The sequence below is a fragment of the Vanrija pseudolonga genome, chromosome 1, assembly GCF_020906515.1.
Source record: "Vanrija pseudolonga chromosome 1, complete sequence".
NCBI classification, from domain to species: Eukaryota; Fungi; Basidiomycota; class Tremellomycetes; order Trichosporonales; family Trichosporonaceae; genus Vanrija; species Vanrija pseudolonga.
The window spans coordinates 3,692,655-3,711,567 of record NC_085849.1 but is presented as its reverse complement, the minus strand read 5'-3'; the positions used below and the strand labels follow the sequence as shown (position 1 = coordinate 3,711,567).

The 18,913-nt window shown below is 61.2% G+C and overlaps 7 protein-coding genes across 8 annotated transcripts; 4 read left to right on the top strand and 3 right to left on the bottom strand.

Moving 5' to 3' along the window:
• Nucleotides 1-414: 414 nt before the first annotated feature.
• Nucleotides 415-2,173, top strand: cyp6 (Peptidyl-prolyl cis-trans isomerase-like 4; the record flags this gene model as incomplete). The annotated part of the gene is made up of 5 exons (XM_062767872.1): nucleotides 429-507; nucleotides 645-771; nucleotides 1,053-1,536; nucleotides 1,586-1,666; nucleotides 1,714-2,173. Exons 3-5 carry the CDS (start codon nucleotides 1,214-1,216, stop codon nucleotides 2,171-2,173), a joined length of 864 nt encoding a protein of 287 aa, XP_062623856.1. The 5' UTR covers nucleotides 429-507; nucleotides 645-771; nucleotides 1,053-1,213.
• Nucleotides 2,174-2,259: 86 nt separating this feature from the next.
• On the bottom strand, nucleotides 2,260-5,583 carry steA (Transcription factor steA). The gene is made up of 11 exons (XM_062767871.1): nucleotides 5,106-5,583; nucleotides 4,776-4,893; nucleotides 4,685-4,729; nucleotides 4,502-4,598; nucleotides 4,318-4,447; nucleotides 4,205-4,259; nucleotides 4,142-4,147; nucleotides 3,946-4,073; nucleotides 3,824-3,893; nucleotides 2,942-3,777; nucleotides 2,260-2,892 (listed from the first exon to the last, which is right to left on the bottom strand). Exons 1-11 carry the CDS (start codon nucleotides 5,153-5,155, stop codon nucleotides 2,421-2,423), a joined length of 2,007 nt encoding a protein of 668 aa, XP_062623855.1. The 5' UTR covers nucleotides 5,156-5,583; the 3' UTR covers nucleotides 2,260-2,420.
• Nucleotides 5,584-7,798: 2,215 nt separating this feature from the next.
• Nucleotides 7,799-10,289, top strand: SPBC29B5.04c (putative protein; the record flags this gene model as incomplete). Its single annotated transcript, XM_062767870.1, has 6 exons — nucleotides 7,799-8,285; nucleotides 8,333-8,431; nucleotides 8,470-9,263; nucleotides 9,304-9,356; nucleotides 9,397-9,496; nucleotides 9,543-10,289. 6 exons carry the CDS (start codon nucleotides 7,799-7,801, stop codon nucleotides 10,221-10,223), a joined length of 2,214 nt encoding a protein of 737 aa, XP_062623854.1. The 3' UTR covers nucleotides 10,224-10,289.
• Nucleotides 10,290-10,471: 182 nt separating this feature from the next.
• On the top strand, nucleotides 10,472-13,197 carry YBR287W (putative transporter). The gene is made up of 9 exons (XM_062767869.1): nucleotides 10,472-10,617; nucleotides 10,800-10,828; nucleotides 10,898-11,032; nucleotides 11,146-11,201; nucleotides 11,259-11,336; nucleotides 11,388-11,423; nucleotides 11,464-11,491; nucleotides 11,528-11,638; nucleotides 11,688-13,197. Exons 1-9 carry the CDS (start codon nucleotides 10,590-10,592, stop codon nucleotides 13,014-13,016), a joined length of 1,830 nt encoding a protein of 609 aa, XP_062623853.1. The 5' UTR covers nucleotides 10,472-10,589; the 3' UTR covers nucleotides 13,017-13,197.
• Nucleotides 13,198-13,375: 178 nt separating this feature from the next.
• On the top strand, nucleotides 13,376-14,269 carry SUS1 (Transcription and mRNA export factor SUS1). The gene is made up of 4 exons (XM_062767868.1): nucleotides 13,376-13,458; nucleotides 13,516-13,586; nucleotides 13,636-13,704; nucleotides 14,124-14,269. Exons 1-4 carry the CDS (start codon nucleotides 13,394-13,396, stop codon nucleotides 14,201-14,203), a joined length of 285 nt encoding a protein of 94 aa, XP_062623852.1. The 5' UTR covers nucleotides 13,376-13,393; the 3' UTR covers nucleotides 14,204-14,269.
• Nucleotides 14,270-14,278: 9 nt separating this feature from the next.
• Nucleotides 14,279-16,325, bottom strand: ubp6_1 (Ubiquitin carboxyl-terminal hydrolase 6). Of its 2 annotated transcripts, none has more exons than XM_062767866.1 (12): nucleotides 16,273-16,325; nucleotides 16,114-16,218; nucleotides 16,033-16,067; nucleotides 15,942-15,998; nucleotides 15,824-15,893; nucleotides 15,755-15,789; nucleotides 15,614-15,717; nucleotides 15,279-15,563; nucleotides 15,128-15,242; nucleotides 14,954-15,090; nucleotides 14,616-14,914; nucleotides 14,279-14,575 (listed from the first exon to the last, which is right to left on the bottom strand). In XM_062767866.1, exons 1-12 carry the CDS (start codon nucleotides 16,304-16,306, stop codon nucleotides 14,358-14,360), a joined length of 1,494 nt encoding a protein of 497 aa, XP_062623850.1. In that variant the 5' UTR covers nucleotides 16,307-16,325; the 3' UTR covers nucleotides 14,279-14,357. The 2 variants fall into 2 exon arrangements, with proteins under 2 accessions (XP_062623850.1, XP_062623851.1); XM_062767867.1 differs by having other exon boundaries at nucleotides 15,942-15,977.
• Nucleotides 16,326-16,480: 155 nt separating this feature from the next.
• Nucleotides 16,481-18,671, bottom strand: LOC62_01G001375 (uncharacterized protein). Its single transcript, XM_062767865.1, has 2 exons — nucleotides 17,468-18,671; nucleotides 16,481-17,415 (listed from the first exon to the last, which is right to left on the bottom strand). Exons 1-2 carry the CDS (start codon nucleotides 18,639-18,641, stop codon nucleotides 16,562-16,564), a joined length of 2,028 nt encoding a protein of 675 aa, XP_062623849.1. The 5' UTR covers nucleotides 18,642-18,671; the 3' UTR covers nucleotides 16,481-16,561.
• Nucleotides 18,672-18,913: the final 242 nt, after the last annotated feature.

The following is an 18,913-nucleotide window of genomic DNA, read 5'->3' as shown; positions in this document are numbered from 1 at the left end:
CAGTTCACATTCTAATCACACAACGAACCAGATTAAAAATAATTGTATTACATCAACACAAATCAGTCTAATGCATGCGGTCCAGTCGAACCTGTATTGCATCGGTCGACAGGCCTCAGTGTTTCTTCCTGGACCCCATCCTTCTGAAGATCATGATATCTGTCACCCTGCATCGCTCCTCTGCCATGGTTGTCCATGCTTCCAGTTGTCTGGCGTCTCGCTGCTTCGTTTACCACCACGCACTCAAAACATCAGCAACGAAGATCTGTCTACTCCCTGCTTCCCACAAGCTCACCCCTCCCGTGAAACGCAGCGCACCTTAGTGCGATCTTCAACAGCCACATTTGCTTCCGTGTCGCCACCAATTAAACAAGCCCCCTCTTAAACCCGGCGATCAACCCCTTCGTCCTTCAGGACGATTGCGGCAACCAACCTTGTCTCCAACATTCAACTTGACTTTACACCCAACTCATCCACTCTACGGGTCAGCGAATCACTTCAAAAATGGTGAGCACGACCAAGGCTAGGCGAGAAAACGATACAGAGCTGACGCCCCGCAGAACAGGACGTAAGTTTGGGGCCACTGCCTCTCATGCCGCCAGCTTGTGACTCACCACGCGACCCCACTCCCCCCACCTTCCTCCAACAGTGTTCTCTACGTCACCGGCTTCAGCCCCAACCTCCGCGCGCGCGACCTCGCCTACGAGTTTGAGCGCTACGGTCGTCTGGTCCGCTGCGATATCCCGGCCCTCAAGACGTCCAGCTCTTCGCGTAAGTCTAGCTCCGAGAGTCGTGTGCGTTCGGCGTGGGTGCGAGAGGAGAACCGGGGTGGCGGGAGCCGATGTGGTGGGCGGCGTGGATGGAGGGTGCATATCCATCTGGCGAAGAGGCGAGCCAGGAGTGTCGACCACACAATACCACCTTCCTCCACACACCCACGTATCCACATCAACGACTATTGTCGCCCCAACCTCACTCCATTGTCCCATCCTCATTGTCATTGTCCCTCTGAGAGCCCCACCCTCATACTTCATTCTTTTCTTTCCGCTCAGCGCGGAACGAGTACGACGACTAGGTCGAGTTCGAGCTCGATGTCGACTCGATCCAACTGCGTACACCTGTCCGTGTCGCCCGACCCGCCGCTCTACCGGCCCGAGGCTTGCGATGAGGCCTGGAGCACGAGGGCGCGTACAGTCACGTCGCGCAATTTACGATGCGAGGGCGATCTTCCCAGCGTGGGACCGAGAGGCGATGCCCGCCAGGCCAGCCACACGTATCTGTGAAGACGAGAAGAGTGAAGAGCGAGTGCCGGCGAAACACGAGTCCAGGCGACGCGACTCGATGCGATCCGATGCGAGCGAGCTCGGAGCCCACCCTACCCCAGCACCACCACCTCGCTCCCCAACTGCCGATCGACGCCCCGAGGACTCTCCCACCCGTGTATGTAGCCCATGCTCACCCGCCGCCCCGACCCACAGCTTTCGCCTTCGTCGAGTTCCGCCGCGAGGACGACGCCGAGGACGCTTACTATGACATGTGCGTTTAACCATGGATAAGGCCTGTGTACCATGCGCTGACTCGGCAGGCACGGCCGCTCCATTGACGGTCGCCGTATTACTGTTCAGTGGGCCAAGCGCCCTCCCAGCGCTGCGTGGAGGCACGATGAGTGGGTACAGTGGACAATACTTGAGACTGACAGTGTTTCAGCTTCAGGCGTGACGGTGGCCGCGGTGGTGACCGTGGTGGTGACCGTGGTGGTGACCGTGGTGGTGACCGTGGTGGTGACCGTGGTGGTGACCGTGGCGGCGACCGTGGCGGCGACCGTGGCGGTGACCGCGACCGCGATGATCGCCGTCGCTCTCCTCCCCGCCGTCGTTCGCCTTCGCCCCGCCGCGACCGCGATGACCGTGGTGACGACCGTCGCGGCGACCGTGACTACGAGCGCCGCGATGGCCGTGACGAGCGCGACGAGCCTCGCGATGACCGCCGCGACGACCGCGACGACCGCGATGACCGCAACCCGCGTGACGACGGCGACGACCGCCGTGACGACCGTGCCTCGGCCTCGCCGGTCCGCAACAACGGTGACGACTCTGAGCGTATCGCTGTCGACGAGAAGGAGCCCGCCGCTGCTGACGAGCGCGACGATGAGCGCGACAGGCGCGACGACTAGGCGTTGTAAGTTTGTCGTAAATGTATGCAGTATGCAACACATTGCCGTATCAACCGGCAGCGCTCCCTCCCTTGACAGGTTACTACTACTGCATGACATTTGTCGTTAAAATATGGGGGTATCTGAATGGCAAGAAACTTGAGATTAGGAGGGTATCACCAAACCATGAAAGGGTCCGTCTCGACGCTCAGCGTCTGGAGAGCTTGTAATCGTTTCGTGAATGTGTATGAGCGGGGGGCATGCTGACCTAGCTAGTCTGCCATCCAGTGCTGACGTCGGGGTTCGAGTCGAAGCTCTTGTCCCCGTCCTCAACGCCTGGGGGTCCGGGGCTGACGCCGTGGACGCTGCCGTCGACACCAGGAGCCCACTGCGCCGTGGCTGGCACAAAACCGTACTCGTGGCCCTGGGCGTCGGGGTAGACGGGGTAGCCAGCGGCGCCGGGAGGCGGTACTGAATGGACGCCGGCACCGGGAAGAATTCCGGGCGCGGGTGGAGGTGGCATCGAGCCATAAGGGTAGGCCGCGGGAGGCGCCATCATCTGCGGGGTCGCAGAGCGGAAGCGCATAGGCTGCTGAGCTGGGGAAAAGGATGGGTGAGGCACCGATGCCGACGCCGACCAGGCCGCGCCAGGTGGGGGCATGGACAGGAAATCGGGTGGCACTGTCGTAGAACGGTATGGCACAGAGCCATAGTTGCCCATTCCGTACTGTGCATTGTGTCTGATGATGGTGTCAGTTATGCCGTCATGGGGTTTGGTGAAAGGCTTACGGAACGGGGACGTGAGTGACCATGTCTTCGGTGGGAGCCGGCGACTGTGTTGGCCATCTGCGACCGACGTACGGAGGGGCACTGAGACGGTCCTCGGCGACGTCATTGGCACGAGGCGGGTCGTCCTTGCGATGCAACCTCAGATGCTGGAGGAGGTTGTCCTGCCTGCTAAAGGCACGCGAGCAGAGCTTGCACGCGAAAGGGCGCTCCTGTGTGTGGGTGCGAATGTGGCGCTTGAGGTGCTCTAGTCGCTTAAAGGGACGCCGACAGAACTCGAAGACACAGACAAACGTCTTCTCGTCAGTGGCTCCGTTGCCGTTGACGTTGTGCGCTGGGGTTGAGGTCTTGGCGCTGGCTCCACTCTCAGGGGGCACTGAGGGGGATGACCGTGATGTTGACCGAGGAGCCTTTCGTGGCCTCTTGTTGTCTTCGTCGCCAGTAGCCGACTCGACAAGGCTCTCATCGCGTTCGCTCGCGTCCTCGTCGTCGCTCTCAGTAGGCCCAGTCTTCGATGGTGATGAGCGCTTGGAACGAACCCGCTTGCGCTTGTACGCCGAGCTGCCTTCGAACATGGTCACGGTGAACTGGGGAAGACCGCCGGGGCCTTGGGTGTATTGGTCTGCCATTGGGGGGAGGTACTCTTGAACACTGGGTGGGCGTCCAGATGCGACTGCATTGACACGCTGTTGCCACATCCCCTCACCCCCCGGCTGCTGTTCCATTGGCCTGACATCGTAGAGGCTGGGGTCAATGCTCGACTGTCGCGACCCGTCGGCGGTGACATTTGGAGGCACCATTTGACCAGGCATCCGTGCCTGGAGCGGGTAGACCTGATCCTTTGGAGGAGTTAGGTAATGAGAAGAGACGCCAGGGGTTACTCACCAAAATTGCCGCTTCCATGCCACGGTTGCTGCCCATGAACTGCTCGTAGAGCCCACGACGCGGGTCGTATCTACGGCATTAGCACCGCCTTTGTGGTGTTTCACTTGACGACCAATACTCACTTGAAGCTCCTGGCGGGCTCGCCGACGACAACTGAAGTCGGCTCCTGCCCTGCCTTCTCACGCTTCAAATCGCGTTCCAGCGCGTCAAGGAAGAGGCGGTCGTGAGGCACACTGAACCAGTAGAACACCTGGGGTAAAAGGTCAGAATTAATCCACCATACGCGTCTCAGATGACCGCGCGCGTGACAAGATTCACCTTTTGCTGTGCCGGGGTTAGCATACGAGTTTCAGATTAGAATCTTGGATTTGCACTACTTACCTTCTTCTGGGTTCGGATGCACCCGTTTCGGAAAAGAAAGTCGAGGAAGGCGGACCTGTGGGGGGGAATCGCGTTGAGCACTCTCTCAAGCGTCATGTGGGGGATCGACCTACTTTGGCTCCTCGAGGCAAGCGTCCACGCCTGGCTTCAGGTTGCGCAGGTCAGAGAACACACCCTCCTCCCACTTCTTTGTGTGCTTGACGGGACGACCAAACGCTTCAAAGCGGAAGAGGAGTGCACGGACTTTGTCACGTCAGCCACAGTTCCACACCCACACACCAAAGCGAGGACACGCACCAATGTCCGTTCCAGTAATGTGATAGAGGCCATTCCAAAGGACACATGCAACGTCCTCACCGTTGGGGAGGCGGAATTTGGAGAGGTCTGGGAGATGCTGAGATAAGAGTCAGCCAGTGGTGGAGGGAGGTGGGTGAGGGAGGGAGGGTGACATGTCGGTCGGGGCCCTTGCAGGAAACGTACGCTCTGGGGTAACGATGACCACTTTGTGGGCGCTGTGGCGAGGAACTTCGCGTGTCAGATATCCTGAAACAACAATAGTTATCGGGCTCACAAAAAGCAGGCGGCAAAGAAGATCGACACGGGCCGTCTCCGCTTCCGTCAAACGGCGCGGGACAACATCTGCCGGTGGTGGCAGCGGGTAAAGGATTGCTTCTTCCATCCCAGGTCCCCTGAGTAACGGTTAGCAACTGACACGACGAGTTGTGTGAAGAGTGATGAGCAGGGGGGGGGGGGAAGGTGGGCGCTGGTGGGTGGTGGGTGGTGGTGGTCGGGCATGTGTGTGTGCACGAGTACGTGTGTGTGTAGTGTCGCCGTTGCGGATTGATGTACGGGGCCACGGGGGGCAAGGCAAGGCAGGGCGCGTGGCGTGGTCTCGACTCACTCTTTGTAAGGGGCGTGGTATACTTCAACTTCGGTGGGTCCTCCAAGCATGCTGGGGCCAATGCCCGCTACGTTGACAATGGGAGGAGCGAGTGTAGCGGCTATGGTGGACGAGAGGCAAGTGACAATGTCCTAGACGGTCTAGGTGCTTGAGCCCGATGATACAAGGGCAGTCGGGGCAGGGGTTGTCGTCACGTCCGAGGAGGGCTGCGCGGCGATGGGAGTGTCTGTTATGCTGGGGGGGTATGTGTGGGTGGTGTGGGTGTGTGAGCGCGTCGGGGGGTGTGTGTGTGTCAGGCGCGTAAGAGGAGTAATCCTGGGTGTGTCGCCGACGAGGTACCGTGTGCTTGATGTCCAAAACGGAGTCGCAACGGTTGTCGTTGCTTGGAAAGGGTATGAGACGACGAGTTGTAATGTGGTTGAGTGATGCTTTGATGGAAAGGGGGATGGTTTGGGTGAGGTCAAGTTGCAGATTGATTGATGGGTTTGAGAGTTGAAACCGGAGACGTGAAGCGCCGTCGCAGGTGTTGGAAGTGTGTCGCGGGGGCGCGATGCAGCAGAGGGCGCCAGGAGGGGGCGGCTCCAGGCTGCGACAGCGGAGAGCAGGATGCTGCTGCAGAAGGGGCAGGGCTAGGGGAGGGGGGGGGGGGAGACCGAGGGGAGAGGGAGGGAGGAGGGGGGTGGGCACACGGACAGAAGGTAGCAGGAACAAAAGGGACACAAGGTGAACCCGCCTGGCGCGGTCCCGTGAGCCCACGGGCCCCAAGCGCCAAAGCTGCCTGCCTCGCTGCCTGCTGCCTCGACGCCTCGTTCACCCCGGCGCCCAAAGTGCACACTACCCTCTTTCCTTCCGGGTCTCAGCCTGCTACCCCTTGACGTCGCAGAGCAGCAGCACCACCTAGCCTCGTCCTGAGACAGGCTCTTTTCGGCCTAGCCGCGTGCCCCCAGCCCAGCGTAGCGTAGCGCGCATACACGCACGGGGACTGTGGTGCTCGCTCGCTGTTCATTAGGGGACGACCGAGCGACTGCGCCAAGTCAAGTGCAGCAGGTGTGACACAATTGCTCATCATCATGCGACGGGCGTGCATTCTAATTGCAGTGACGACGACGACGACGGCCGACGACGGGGGCGGCGACTACCACGATTACAGTACCATGGTTATTACTCGTCGCAAGCTTGTCTTGTCTGTCTGCTGACCCCGAAAGTGGGACCAGCAGCTCTCACACCCCCCCCCCCCCCTCCGCGCGTGCGCACAAAATTACCTACACACTCCCCCGTTTCTTTTCTCCCAGCAAGGCAATTGCTCTCAAAGCGTGGTGTGGTGCAATTTGCCCGGGCGACCGCCCGCCCGCCCGGCTTCCTGGCTGCCTGCCCACGTCAGGCGACGCGGCGCGCGTGTGAGAGTCTGGGTGCTGCCTCTGTCTCCCGATTGCTCAATTGCTGCTCTACGTCCCACCCCACCCCCACCTCTGCGCTCCCTTGTCTTCCTGCCCAGTGCACATTTTTGCTCAACAGAGAAGTTGCCTGCGTCCTCTCTCGTCTCGTCGCGGCGCGCGTCTAGTTAGCGGAGGAGGTGAGGCCCAGGCTCGGCGGCTGCTGCTCTTTTTTCCCCTTTCCCTTCAGATGTTTACCCTGTCCACTGTGGGTGGGGGGTGGTCAATCACAGGACTTTTGCTGGCATGACGGCTTCCCGTGTCCCTTCGTGTCGCTCGCCCGGACTTCCCCTAATGCATCACTCATACTCCATTCCCGCGCCCAACTCTGCTCGGCTACCCTAACCCAGCGAGACTAAAATTCACACCTTGTTCACTCGATACTCTGAGGGGCTCTGCACATTGGCCAGACCCCTCCCTCGGCCAGCCCGCCTGCTGCTTGCGACCCCCCCGCGCGCAACCGCGCCGCTCCTCTTCAACCCTGGCCCTGCTCCGAGCATGCCTCGGTCCGAAGGCGCTATACGCGTCGTTGCAACCCGGCCCTCATGGACGCCGCGCGTTTGATTCCCCACCCGTGCCTTCCCAAATGATCTGATCGTTGGGCCGCGTCCCTCACCACGCAAACTGCCCGTGTAGTCGCGCAGCCCCGACAACTCCACCCTGTACATATATCGAACCTACCTGTCTCCAAGCTAGGTTTTGACGCAGCCAGAGGCTGGTTAATCGAGGGAGAGAGAGAGAGCTAGACTGAGGGCGCGAGCGCGGGTCTGGTGCGTGGGACGCGGCTCCACTGGACGGTGGTGCAGGCGTTGCTGCGTCCCGTCGTGTAAACGCACAACCCCAAGCCGGCCCCAGGAACGAGGTAGTCGACCCAGTTAGTGCAGATTTCGCGACCCGCGTCTTGCTGGATCCGGATGTGACACCAATGGGTATTAATAAGGCGCATCACTGTAGGCGTGCGGCAGTGCCACAAGAGTTTGTGGGATAAAGGCATGCCATATTGCCACGCTATGTTACGTCACGCAGATCCGACAAGCGCGTCGTGGCTGTGTTCTGGCAACATGGCTGCCGGCTGCTGGTGCGCTGCTGCTATTGTTCAACCTCGGCCTCCACCCTCACGAACGTGTTGCGTCAAACCAACAACAGCTCACAACAGCACCACTACCCCGCGCCGCCTGCCTCCCCAAGACCTGCCTGCCCCTATAAGCACGGTCGTACCCTCTCCTCCCCCCGCTCTCTTCTCTCCTTGCCATGCCAGACATGCCGCCAGGTAGACTATTACGCCCACCGCCGCGGCAGACAACGCCAGCAGGACAGCCGTCGTTCCCGTCGTCTCAATCATCGGACTGGACAGCTGCCCCGCCGTCCCCGCCCAGACGCGTCCCACCTGTTCCCGCCAGACCAGGCGCGCCACCGCTCGACAGTGGAATGAACGCGACGTCTCGCCGCCCGGGCCTCTTGCCGGCTGGCAGCGGCTCGTCCGGCCTGTCGTCGTACCTCGGCTCGACATCTGCCTTTGCGTCCAAGGCGAAATCGGCCTTCTTCTCGGCCAGCTCGTATGTTGCGACCACCGCTAGCACCGTCGCGGCCGTCGCGTCGGCGCAGACGTCGGGCGAGCGCCGCACAGCATGGGAGGACTGGGCGAGAGATTGGAGAGACGGCAAACGTGCTTCCATCAGCGGAAAGGAGACGATTCATGTCCTCCCCGGTTGGGCGGCCAAGAAGCCTCGCAAGGATGACCCTAAAGGTAAGTAGTAGGAGACTGGTCTGACAACGTGCTCACGCCACCGCTAGCCTTTGACCTCAGCGTCTCGACGGTCGGGTACTGCACCTTTGTGAGGGATCCCAAGAGCGCTTCGCGGACACAGCGGGCGCTCATGGGCATTGCCAAACGTGCGTCATGGTGCAGTGTAGTGTGCTGACGCGTTCAGGTTTCGCTGCACTGCCTGCTGTGCCTCTGGACATTCCAGCGAACCCGGTTATTGACACCAAGCTGTCCTCGTCGCCGGACAAGGAGTCGGCGTTGATCGACTTTGGTGACGAAGCCCCAGCACCACCACCGGCACCGGCACCTCCACGCAGATCCTCGACCAGCCCATCACTCCTAGCGTCATCGCCGCCGCGTAGAACTCTGACGCAGACGGACATTGTGTTCCAGGACCCGTCGCTGCTCACGTTGGCGCACGAGTACATGGATTCGCGCCTTCGCCCCTTCTGGTCCAGCGTTCTCGCCTTCCGTCGGATCGCCCTGGCGATCTACACGGTGCCCCTCGAGTCTGGCAAGCCGCCGCCCACCCCCGATGCCGAACTGTTCGCTCAAGAACCACTGCTGCGCACGACGTTTACTACGAACGCCCAGGGCCACTTCTCGCAGCACTTCACCATTCCTTGGGAGCGCATTGCCTCCCATACGCAATCCGTGCCCATGGCGTTCGACGAGTCGACGCACCACCTCGCCGACTGGGGACTCGTCATTCGCGCAGAGCTGCTGTCGGATGATGTCGCTGCGAGGCTGCCATCTGCGCCGGCCACCCAGCCCGCAGACGTCATCCCAGGTGGCACGCTGCCATACACCCCCAGGTCGCGTGGTGCCACACCTGGGGTTACTTCTGCCCCAGGCGAAGTCAGCGACGCCGGTGTGCTTGGGCTCGGGACAAGCGCCGTCGAGGCCACTGCAGTTCTCCGCATCTCGCGCCCGGGTGGTATTCGCATCATTTCTGATATTGTAAGTGGGCAGTATCATAGCAGCTGCTAACACTTCACAGGATGACACGGTCAAGCACAGCGATATTCTCAGTGGGGCCCGTGAGGTCTTCAGGTATGTGGCCATTTATGGGAACCATCCTAACGTACAATAGGAATGTGTTCTGTCGCAAGCTCGAAGACATTTGTGTCCCGGGAATCAACACATTGTACAAGGAGCTCATATCCGTCGGAGCCTCTGGTATCCACTTTGTGGTGAGCAGCGGTCATGACCTCTTTGTGAACACCGCTCACGCCACAGTCCAACTCTCCGTTCGAGCTCTTCCCCGTCATTACAGAATTCTTCCAGCTGCACACGTTCCCGACCTACTACTCGCTCAAGCTCAAGTACTATGGCGGCCGGTCGATTGTGACCAGCCTGTTTGAGCCTGCCGGTCAGCGCAAGCGCCCTGGCATTGTGGAGATCATGGACGAGTTCAAGGACAGCAAGTTTATCTTGATTGGGGATTCTGGAGAGCAAGATCTCGAAGTCTACACCTCGCTAGCGCGGGAGCGACCCGACCAAGTGACGGCCATCTTCATCCGTGACGTCACTAGTGGTCGAGTTGGGGAGTTTGTCAAGAACGGAGTTTACGACGCTACGCCAAGAATGTCGCAGCTCAACCTGAACGACACCGCCTCCGAGGTCGAGCGTAGCTTGGCGTCTGAACCCTCTGCCCCACAGAGCGGCACATCGACACCAACAACTCAAGGCTCTCAAATCAGTGTCGACGAGATTAATAGGACTGTCGAAGAACTGGAGACGCTGACTGCGGCTCAGCAGAAGGTGCTTAGGCAGGCTGCCGACTGGGAGACGCGTCTTGCACGTGCAGAGGCCGAACTGCCCACTAGCACCCCGCTGGTGATCTTTAAGAGTGTAGACGAAATTGAAAGTCTCGCGCGCGAGCTCGTTTACGCTGAGGCCGTCAAGGCGAAGCAATAGATTGTATATAAATATGTAGTTTGTTTGTAATTGCAGTAATAGAGCAGCATGTGGTGTTTATAGCCCCTCGTTTGGAGCCGCTTTAGTCGAGCGACGATGACGCTATCGCCCACTGCGGTGTTGTTTGGCCCCTGCCGGACCTGAGATCCTGGCTGGATCCTGTGACCTGCTGGCTGCCAGACGCACGTTCCACTGTACATGTCTGCGTTTTTCCCTTGCCAGTCCCTCGTGCTGCGTATCATTCGCACAAAACTCGCCTGGCAAAGGCAGCAGGAGCACAAGCAAGCACTCGCCGCTCGACTTTTACCTACTCTTTTCTGCGTGTTGCCCATTCTCGACACTCCGACAACAAGCGTGAACAGCAGGATGGTTTTGGCTGAAGCAGCCTTGCCCAGTGAGTAGCGAGTAGCGAGAAGCAGACCAGATTGCGGTTATCGCAGGCTGTTGGTCTCCTTGTCCGATCCGAGACGCGTGAGACCGTCGTTGCCGCACCGCACCGGCATCGGTGCACACACGCGTGGTGGCGGCGGCGGCGAGGATGATGCACAAGCACAGAGCTCACACACGCGCGCACAGTCAAAACACTACTCCTCACAGTCTTCCAGGTAAGTCGGTCCCGAACGCGCCGCGCCGCCGGCCGCTACATCCGCCACCACTGGCTAACACCATCACAGTCCATCACCGAAGTCTTCCTACTATGTATCGCGGGCTACGTTCTCGCTTCCACCGGCGTGACCGATAAGGCGACGCAGCGCAAGCTCAATGTCATCAACGTGTCGCTCTTCACGCCGGCACTCCTCTTCTCCAAGGTGGGTACTGCGTAGCGGCGCTCGCCACCCAGCACGCAATTTCGTGCGAGTTGGCGTCGACGCCGCGCCAGCCGCCGCCGCTGCCGCCGCCGAGGCTAACACTGGCGTCTCAGGTGGCGTTCTCTCTCACGCCGTCTAAACTCAAGGAGATGTGGATCATTCCTCTCGGGTATGTGGTGTGACGACGGCAGACGACGCCGACGTACACTGACGCTGACGCCGGCAGCTTCGTCCTCATCACCGGTGCCTCGGCCGGCGTCGCCTGGTTCCTCTCAAAAGTGTTCAAGCTCAAGCGCTCGCAGACGTGAGTGGCCCCGCTGCTGCCGCTTGTGGTGCCGCCGCTAACAACCTCCAGTGCGTTCGCCATCTGCGCGGCAATGTTCCAGAACAGGTAAGACGGCACTGCTAGCGGCCGCCGGCTCACACCTCAGTAACTCGCTCCCGATCGCACTTGTGCAGGTAGGCTTGACACTTGCGACGCCGCGCTGACGTCAGTCTCTCGTGGTCGAAGTCCCAGGCCTCAAGTGGGGTGCCGACGATGACAAGGACAAGATGCTCGGCCGCGCCCTCACCTACATGGTGCTGTACTCGACGCTCGGCATGATGGTGCGTAGCGTGGACAGACTGGCCGTGTGGCACATTCCTGACAATGCAGCTCCGTTGGTCTTATGGCGTCGCCCTCTTGTCCAGTGCCGACGACGAGGAACCCGAGAGCAAGCCCCTTGCTGTCGTCGACCTTACGCAGACGGTGGCGCCAGCGGACCCAGCCTACGCGTCCGTCTTCTCGAGAATCACCACCGACGGTAATGGCTACTCTACCGTTTCGCAGGTCGTCGACATTCAGCCACAGGAGGTGCTCTCGCCCGAGCCGATTCAGAGGGGGGACCCATTCATCGCGGCGTCGCCGATTCGGCCGTCGTCGGCGGCCTCGGTACCTGCTCTCACCCACCGCCCTCGCGCACTCAGCCCGAGCGGCGTCGGCATCCGCTCGCCGTCGCCCTCGCTCCCGTTAACCGGCTCGGCCACGTCCCAGATCTCAATGCACGACCCCAACGCCCCGCCTGGCTCGTTCCGTGGCCGTGTTGGCTCGCTCCAGCGCCGCGGCTCAAACAACAGCACGCGCAGAGCCCGCTCGCGCACCGACTCTGGACGCGAGTTCTGGGGCCTGCCCGAGCAGCCGCGCTCCAGACATCCTCTGCAGGAGGTGGCCGAGGACAGCAGTGCCAGCGAGGCCGAGGCCGAGTCGGAGGACGAGTGGGGAGGCGCCGAGCTGCCCTCGCTCCGCCGCCGCCGGTCGCCAACAACCACACGCACGCCGCTGCAGGTCTTCCGTGACCGCATCAAGAACGCCATCCTGTCCAGCTGGAACACGTTCAACAGCTTCATGACTGTCCCGATGTGGTCTGCGCTCATTTCGATCGGCATTGCGCTCATCCCCGCGCTACAAAAGTGGCTCGGTGGCATCAAGCCGTTCGTTCAGGCCGTCAAGAGCGCGGGCCAGTGCTCCATCCCCGTGACGCTTGTCGTCCTCGGCGCCTTCTTCTACACGCCGCCTCAGCCGATCGCTCTCGAGACCGAGGAGCGACCCAAGTCGATCCGCGGATACATTGAGAGCAAGATCCACAGCCTTGCGGGCGGCGGCAACGAGGTGTCGCGCTCGCCCGCGTACCCGGGCGAGAACAAGACGGTGTTTGTCGCCTGCGTCAGCCGAATGATTGTTGTCCCCCTCATCTTCCTGCCGTTCATTGCCCTGCTGGCGCGATACGACCTGTTCGAGGCGGCCGAGGACCCCGTGTTCATCCTCTGCGCCGTCCTCCTCGTGTCGTCGCCTCCGGCCCTCACGCTCGCGCAGATCACACAGGCGGCGTCGGGCGACGCGTTTGAGCGCCTCATTTCAAAGACCATTTCGTGGAGCTACGCGGTATTGACGCCGCCGTTGACCCTCATCTACGTGGTGATTGGGCTCATGTTTTCGAAAATGTAGCGCGCGTGTCGGCGCGTGAGCGAGGTCAGCTAGCCAGGCGTGGCAAGTTGACCTGGGGAGGAGGGTGGGCGGAGGAGGAAGTTTGGCACACACACATGCCCAATGTACATCGAGAATTGGTCAGTATTTAGTAATACCGCGCGGCGTAGGTTAGGAGTCATAGGAGACATGCATGCTGGTGATGTTCGTGACGGCTGGCGCAGTGACGGCGAGTCGTGGCGGCGCGGCGCCGAGGACGACGACGACGCTGGCCGGAAATTGGTGCCACCGGATGGATTGCAGGAACCAGATGAGCGCTGATCCAGATTAAAAGGTGGAGGCCGCGCGACAACTGCTCGTTCGTTCGTGACAACCAACACCACCAACCGACAACAACAATGTCCGACGACGCGCTGATGGACGCGATCCGCAAGCGTCTGCTGGAGACGGGCGACTGGGAGAGGTGCGTCGGGCGCTCTTGCTCTTCCTCCCTCTGGTTGCCAGCTGACCCACCCCCCAGGATATCCCGGCTCCTCCGCACGCAGCTCGAGGAATCAGGCTTCGACGACGACATCAAGGACCTCGCGAAGGGTGCGCTGCGCTCTCTCCTCACGCAATGCAGGCGCTGACACACGCCCAGAGAAGGCCCGGAAGCAGGGCGCGCCGAGCTTGGGTAAGCTCGTTGCAGAGGTCGCGCCGGCTGCCAAGGGTGAGTTGACTCGGGCGAGCGCGCGAGCGTGCCGCGCAGCGGTGCGCGAGCGTGTGGGGTGGGACGACGCGCTGCGCTGCGAGTGGTGAGGTGGCGAGGTGATGGTGTTGTGGGCGAGTGGTGCGCGGCGGCCGTGTTGTTGATGCCCTGCTGGGCTGGGATGGTGGTGCTGCCGTGTCTGGCAGCGAGCGCTGGCGGCGCTGGATTCTCGCGCTGCGCGCTGCTGCTTCTAGGCACACTGGATGTGGATTGTTGGCGGGTTTCTGTGCCCTCTTCGTTCGCACTTGGTTCTGGCTGCTGCTGCTGCTGGTGAGCGAGCGGCTGGCTCGCTGGCTCTCCACGACTCGCCTCGGTCATCCCTTCCGCATTCAACTCGTCACCCCCTCAATGGTCAACGGCCCCGCTAACCAACCCCCCAGGCATGGTGTCCGACTCGGTGCGCGAGGCCGTCGTGCGTGAGATTGAGGCCGTCCTCGAGCGCGAGGTTGAGAAGGCGTAGGGCGTAGCGCTGCTCGCCCGCGTCGTCGTATGCTCCCCATTCTGTTGTACCATGCATCCCATACCCGCCGCACCACTCGCCGCACAAGTCACATCATCCATCTACTCTACTAATATGCTCTGCTCCGTCTGCTCCTGCTCTGTCTGCTGCTGCTCTAGAAGTTGATGGCGCGGTAGAGGAGAATGTAGGCCACAGAGTCCTCGCCACCGCCGTCGAGGGACAGGATCTTGTCGGCAGTCACCGTGGACACCTTGTCGTCGTCAAACTTGTACCACTGCTCCTCGCCCGAGGCGGTAATCTCGCCGTCGTCCTTGCGCGTCCAGCCAATGTAGTGGCCCGACTCGGCCGACGCGCCCTTGTGCGTGACCATGGCTGGTGGGGGTGAGCTAGTTTCCGAGACACTATAACTCACCACACAGCTCGTACATGCCCGTCGCGTTTACGCCCTTCTCCGTGATGCCCGCAGCCGAGACGAGCTCCTCAATCTCCTTGTGCTCCTTGTCACGGTGCTGCTCCTCGGTGACCTCCTCAGCCTGCGCGGCCTTGCCCTTTGCGCGCTTCGCAATCTTGGCACGGTCGTCACGCGTCTTGAGAATGTTGTTCGCGGCAGTGTTGATGGGCTGGAGCTGCTTGCTCAGCTCCTCGGTCGAGATCTCAAGGGCATTCAGCTGCAGAGGGAACTTGACCTTGCGCATGATCTTGGCCTTCTTCCTGTCATGTCAGCTATCGCCAGTGGCATTTGTAGCTCACTGGATATCGCGTCGCCAGTAGAAGCGGACGAGGTGCACGGCGAGGTACTGGGGAAGACGTGACAACCTCGACTTTGAGTCGTACACGATCGTGCGGCCAAGCGACGGGCTGTTCTTCTCAATCTTCTCATCCAAGCCCTGCGGGGTTAGTCAAGCTGAGGCGTCGCCAACCCACGTCAAGGATACCCGAGACCAAAAAGTTGGTGTCAATGGTAATATTGCACTCGAGCTTGAGGACGTGCTCGGTGGACACGGCAGGGGGCTCGTTGGGCGCCTCGGGCGATGTCAACCTGGTGGGTTAGCTTCATCAGGGGCGTGCCACCCACGTCTTGGTCAGGGTGATCGACATGAGGTCGTCAATAAAGGTTCCACGCCCTCCCTGGCTGGGCAGCGTCGCGCGGAGCGCCGAGATGACCTGGGTCCAGGCCTCGTCGGCGTCCTGCTGCGAGTACATGCCGCGCTGGTCCTGCTCGGCAAACTGGGGCGCGAGCGTGCGCAGGTTGGTGACGAGCGCGAACGGGCTGACGGGGTCGGCCGTCTTGGACATGCCAGTGTACAGGTTCTTGAGGGACACGGTGAGGCGGCCCTCGGCGCTGTTGCTCGACGAGGCGCTGGCTGCGTCAGCAAGGGCACGGGCATAAACAAACAAACAACCACTCACCCCTCGAGTGCGGTCTGCAGCTCTGGGACGGTGCGCAGCGCCTGCAGCGTCGAGTTGAGGTAGCATGTGTTTCCGAGGTTCTCGAGTCCCGGGGGAATGCCTGCCTGGTGGGTTAGACTTGCGGTCAGTCCTGCAACCCACCTGCTGCGCGAGCTCCGAAGAGTCCATGTCCTCCACTAAAAGTCAGCGGCGTCGGCGAGCGGCACCTACAGAAGACAATCTGCTGCGTCGGTGCCTCGGGCAGCGGGCCAGCGGTGCCGATGACAGTGATGGCCTGGCCCTGGGGGGTGTCAGTGGTGCAACGCCTCAGATCCACCACCACACTCACGGCCTTCAGACCCAGCTTGGAGAGGTCGGCGTCGTCCTGCTGATCAGCGGTGCCCAGCTAGCAGCCAGCTGGCTACAGCGCCATCACCCACCTTGAGGATACCCTTGACCATGACCTTCATACGGTCTGCAGGTCAGCTCGAGCTGCTCGAATCAACAACGACGCAACTCACCAACAGGCACGCCGGTGACCTTGTAGATCGACTCCTTGAACGCCGTTGCCGGCGCCGAGACGTCGACGTCGACGGGGAACGACTTGCCGCTGTGCTTGATTGTCACTGCTCGTGTCAGCCACCGCATCGCACGCAGGCAGGTTCCATGCGCGTCCTCACCGTTCATTGCGTCTTGGGATCGCGAGGGAGGCATGAGTGAAATGGAAACAGACGGAACTCGGAATGGAGATTTCAATCAAAAGTGGCCGCTCAACGAGCGACGACGGTTCACAATGACGCGCGTCGTGGCTCAGACCACAGCCAGCTGCCAGTGGCAGATTAATCTGCCTCCGCGGCCCCCCCTCGACAATGTTCCACTCGTTCTGTTGCAGTCTATGCATCTACCATACCCAATGCTAATGCAAATGCGTCTACTCGCCTCCCCATGCTATGCTAGCCATGCTCTCGTCTACTTGCTCACACCAGCAGCCCCAATAAACGCCAGATCGTTATTCGCCGACGCCATCAATGATGCCCGCTCCTGGGCCGCCCAACGCGCCTCCTCCTTGGCCTCCTGGGCAGCCTTGAGAGCTCGCTTCGCAGCCGCGCGAGTCTGGCGCGCTGCCTCGCGTTCTTTCCTCTTTCCGCGGAGCTGCAGCGCTCGTGCCAGGTGATGCCGCAGCTCGTCGCGGTCGTTGTACAATGTCTCGAGCGCATCTGATACGATGAAGACTTCGCGGTTCACGGCGCGCTGCTTCGCCCGAGGGTCTGTCGCAAAGTCGGGGACGGGGAGGACGGTGCGGCCGGCCTCATCGACAGATGCGGTAGTCGCGGCGTCCTTGGCAAGTCGTGCCTCGGTGGCAATGACCACATCAATCTCCTGGTCGATCCACTCGAGCGCGTACTGGATCGAACCCGCCAGTCGCCCTGCCCCTCTTCCAAACTCGTTGTTGCTGTATGCCAGGGCTGCGCGGAACCATTCAGGGGACACCCTCATGGGCTTGAAGAGCTGTTTGCGGTTCTCGAGCGGGCAGGCAAGGTAGGCGGCCAGCCACTCTGCGTTTGCTCGCTGAGCGTCGACCACAGACGTCTTCAACACTCCTTCAAAGAGAGACCAGTTGCCCGATGCACGGATGGCGTCCAAAAGCACAAGGACGCTGTTGGAGTCGTATCGAGGCTTGGGGGGCAGGGCGCGAGAAGTGTCGGGGGTAATGTCCCGGGGTGAGGTGGACGGAGGGAAGAAGTTTGGAACGTGTCGTCGGTACTGGGGGACAGTCTCTCCTTCGGCGAGCTCGGGGACCTCTGGTGAAGCTGGAGAGAAGACTGCACATGTTAGTTATAGCCCCATTAACCCGCCAGGACGGCAAACACTTACAAGACGCCGTGGCACCAAGTCCACCAAAGTAGTCGCGCTTCTGGCGGCCGTCACCGGCTTCCTCGGCAGCCGTGAGCCCGCTGATACCCGGCACAAAGTCGTCCTCGTCCTCATTGCCGTAGGCGTTCGTGGTTTCGAGGACCTCGCCAGTTCTTGTGTCGGTGGACAACAGCTCGTACGCGCGGAGGAGGCTGTAGGGGTCCGTGCCGCGAATCGCCAGCTGCTTCAACACGGCATTGAGGCCCTGCGCCGAGAGGGTACCATAAGGACGGGATGGGTCGCGGCTCAGAAGACTGGCAGCGAGGTTGCCAAGGTCGATACCATAGCCCTCCTTCAGCAGGAAGCGCATAAAGTCGTCGAAGCGAGCGATCGCCTCCGGGTTGCCAAGCTTCACCAGCAGGCCGGTCATCTCACTCGTGGCAGTGAGCAGCAGGTGCAGAGTAATACCCCTGACCCCCATCTCATCGCGCTGGATGCCCCGGAAGATGTCCCAGAACGCATTGTGGGCGAGGTCGACGAGCCCAGTCTTCGGGTGAGCAGAGGGCTCAAAGTTCATCTTCCGGGTCCACTGGACGACGGCGCCGAGACGGTACTGGCTGACTGCACGGTGGTTTCGGAGCTCCTCGGGCATCTCAGCGATCAGGGCCTCGCAGCCCTTCACGTCGCCGAGCGACGCAAGGGAGTGCAAGGTGAACAACCAGTCGCCGAGGCTTGCGTCGTTGCGGGCGATGAGGATGGAGAGGATGGAGCGGAGACGGGGCTCCCACTGTTTCGACCGCTTGCGGTTCATCGCGAAGAGCTCGCGCTTCGGGCCGTCGTTGGCGATGCGCCGCACATCGTCGGAGCGGGGCACGACGGCGCGGAGGATGGCCCGGAGCTGGGCAGTCGGCAGGCTCTGCTTCTGTGCGGGGGTGAGGTTGTCGAACAGCTCAAACGTCTGGCGGCGTTCCAGTGCCGTCTCGGTTCCCTGCTCGACGAGGGCGACGAGGCGCTCGAGCTTCTCTGGCGAGGCAGTGAACCGCGGAGCGCGGAGCTTGACCCGTGGTGTTGACGACGATGGGGGAGGCGGTGGTGATGGGGGCTGCTGGGCGTGCTGGACCTCTGCGGCAGCCGTCGATGCCAGGCGCGTGAGGAGCGCGCGGGATGGCCCAGCCGCGATACGCCGTGCGAGCATGTCGTGGTGTGATGTGGTGTGGGTGTTGACACGACGAAAGAGGCCCTTGGCGTCGTCGTTTGACTTTTGCGATGTGGACCGTCGTCGGCTGCACGAGCAGTCACCCCCCCCCCCCCCCAAACCTGGCTGTCCCACTTTCCGGCCGATGTCGCCCGCCCTGCAAGATGCAAGGTAATCTTTGGAGAAAAAGCAGAAACCAACTCGGAACTTGTTCACGCCACGTGGATTTGCTTCCGTCATCAATGACATACAGTGGCCAACCGTCAATGTTA

Bases quoted from the DNA above. Each gene is read 5' to 3' on its own strand.
- steA (XM_062767871.1), bottom strand. From the start codon at position 5,155: ATGCTTGGAGGACCCACCGAAGTTGAAGTATACCACGCCCCTTACAAA. The intron at 4,894-5,105 runs GTGAGTCGAGAC...ACCGTTACTCAG, and splicing joins TACCACGCCCCTTACAAAGA to GGGACCTGGGATGGAAGAAG. The intron at 3,778-3,823 runs GTGAGTAACCCC...ACTCCTCCAAAG, and splicing joins GCATGGAAGCGGCAATTTTG to GATCAGGTCTACCCGCTCCA.
- YBR287W (XM_062767869.1), top strand. From the start codon at position 10,590: ATGGTTTTGGCTGAAGCAGCCTTGCCCA. The intron at 11,033-11,145 runs GTGGGTACTGCG...CTGGCGTCTCAG, and splicing joins CGGCACTCCTCTTCTCCAAG to GTGGCGTTCTCTCTCACGCC. The intron at 11,424-11,463 runs GTAAGACGGCAC...CTCACACCTCAG, and splicing joins GCGGCAATGTTCCAGAACAG to TAACTCGCTCCCGATCGCAC.
- SUS1 (XM_062767868.1), top strand. From the start codon at position 13,394: ATGTCCGACGACGCGCTGATGGACGCGATCCGCAAGCGTCTGCTGGAG. The intron at 13,459-13,515 runs GTGCGTCGGGCG...CCCACCCCCCAG, and splicing joins GAGACGGGCGACTGGGAGAG to GATATCCCGGCTCCTCCGCA. The intron at 13,587-13,635 runs GTGCGCTGCGCT...ACACACGCCCAG, and splicing joins CATCAAGGACCTCGCGAAGG to AGAAGGCCCGGAAGCAGGGC.
- ubp6_1 (XM_062767866.1), bottom strand. From the start codon at position 16,306: ATGCCTCCCTCGCGATCCCAAGACGCAATGAACG. The intron at 16,219-16,272 runs GTGAGGACGCGC...TGACACGAGCAG, and splicing joins ATCCCAAGACGCAATGAACG to TGACAATCAAGCACAGCGGC. The intron at 15,091-15,127 runs GTGGGTTGGCGA...CTAACCCCGCAG, and splicing joins TGGTCTCGGGTATCCTTGAC to GGCTTGGATGAGAAGATTGA.
- LOC62_01G001375 (XM_062767865.1), bottom strand. From the start codon at position 18,641: ATGCTCGCACGGCGTATCGCGGCTGGGCCATCCCGCGCGCTCCTCACG. The intron at 17,416-17,467 runs GTAAGTGTTTGC...TAACATGTGCAG, and splicing joins ACTTGGTGCCACGGCGTCTT to TCTTCTCTCCAGCTTCACCA.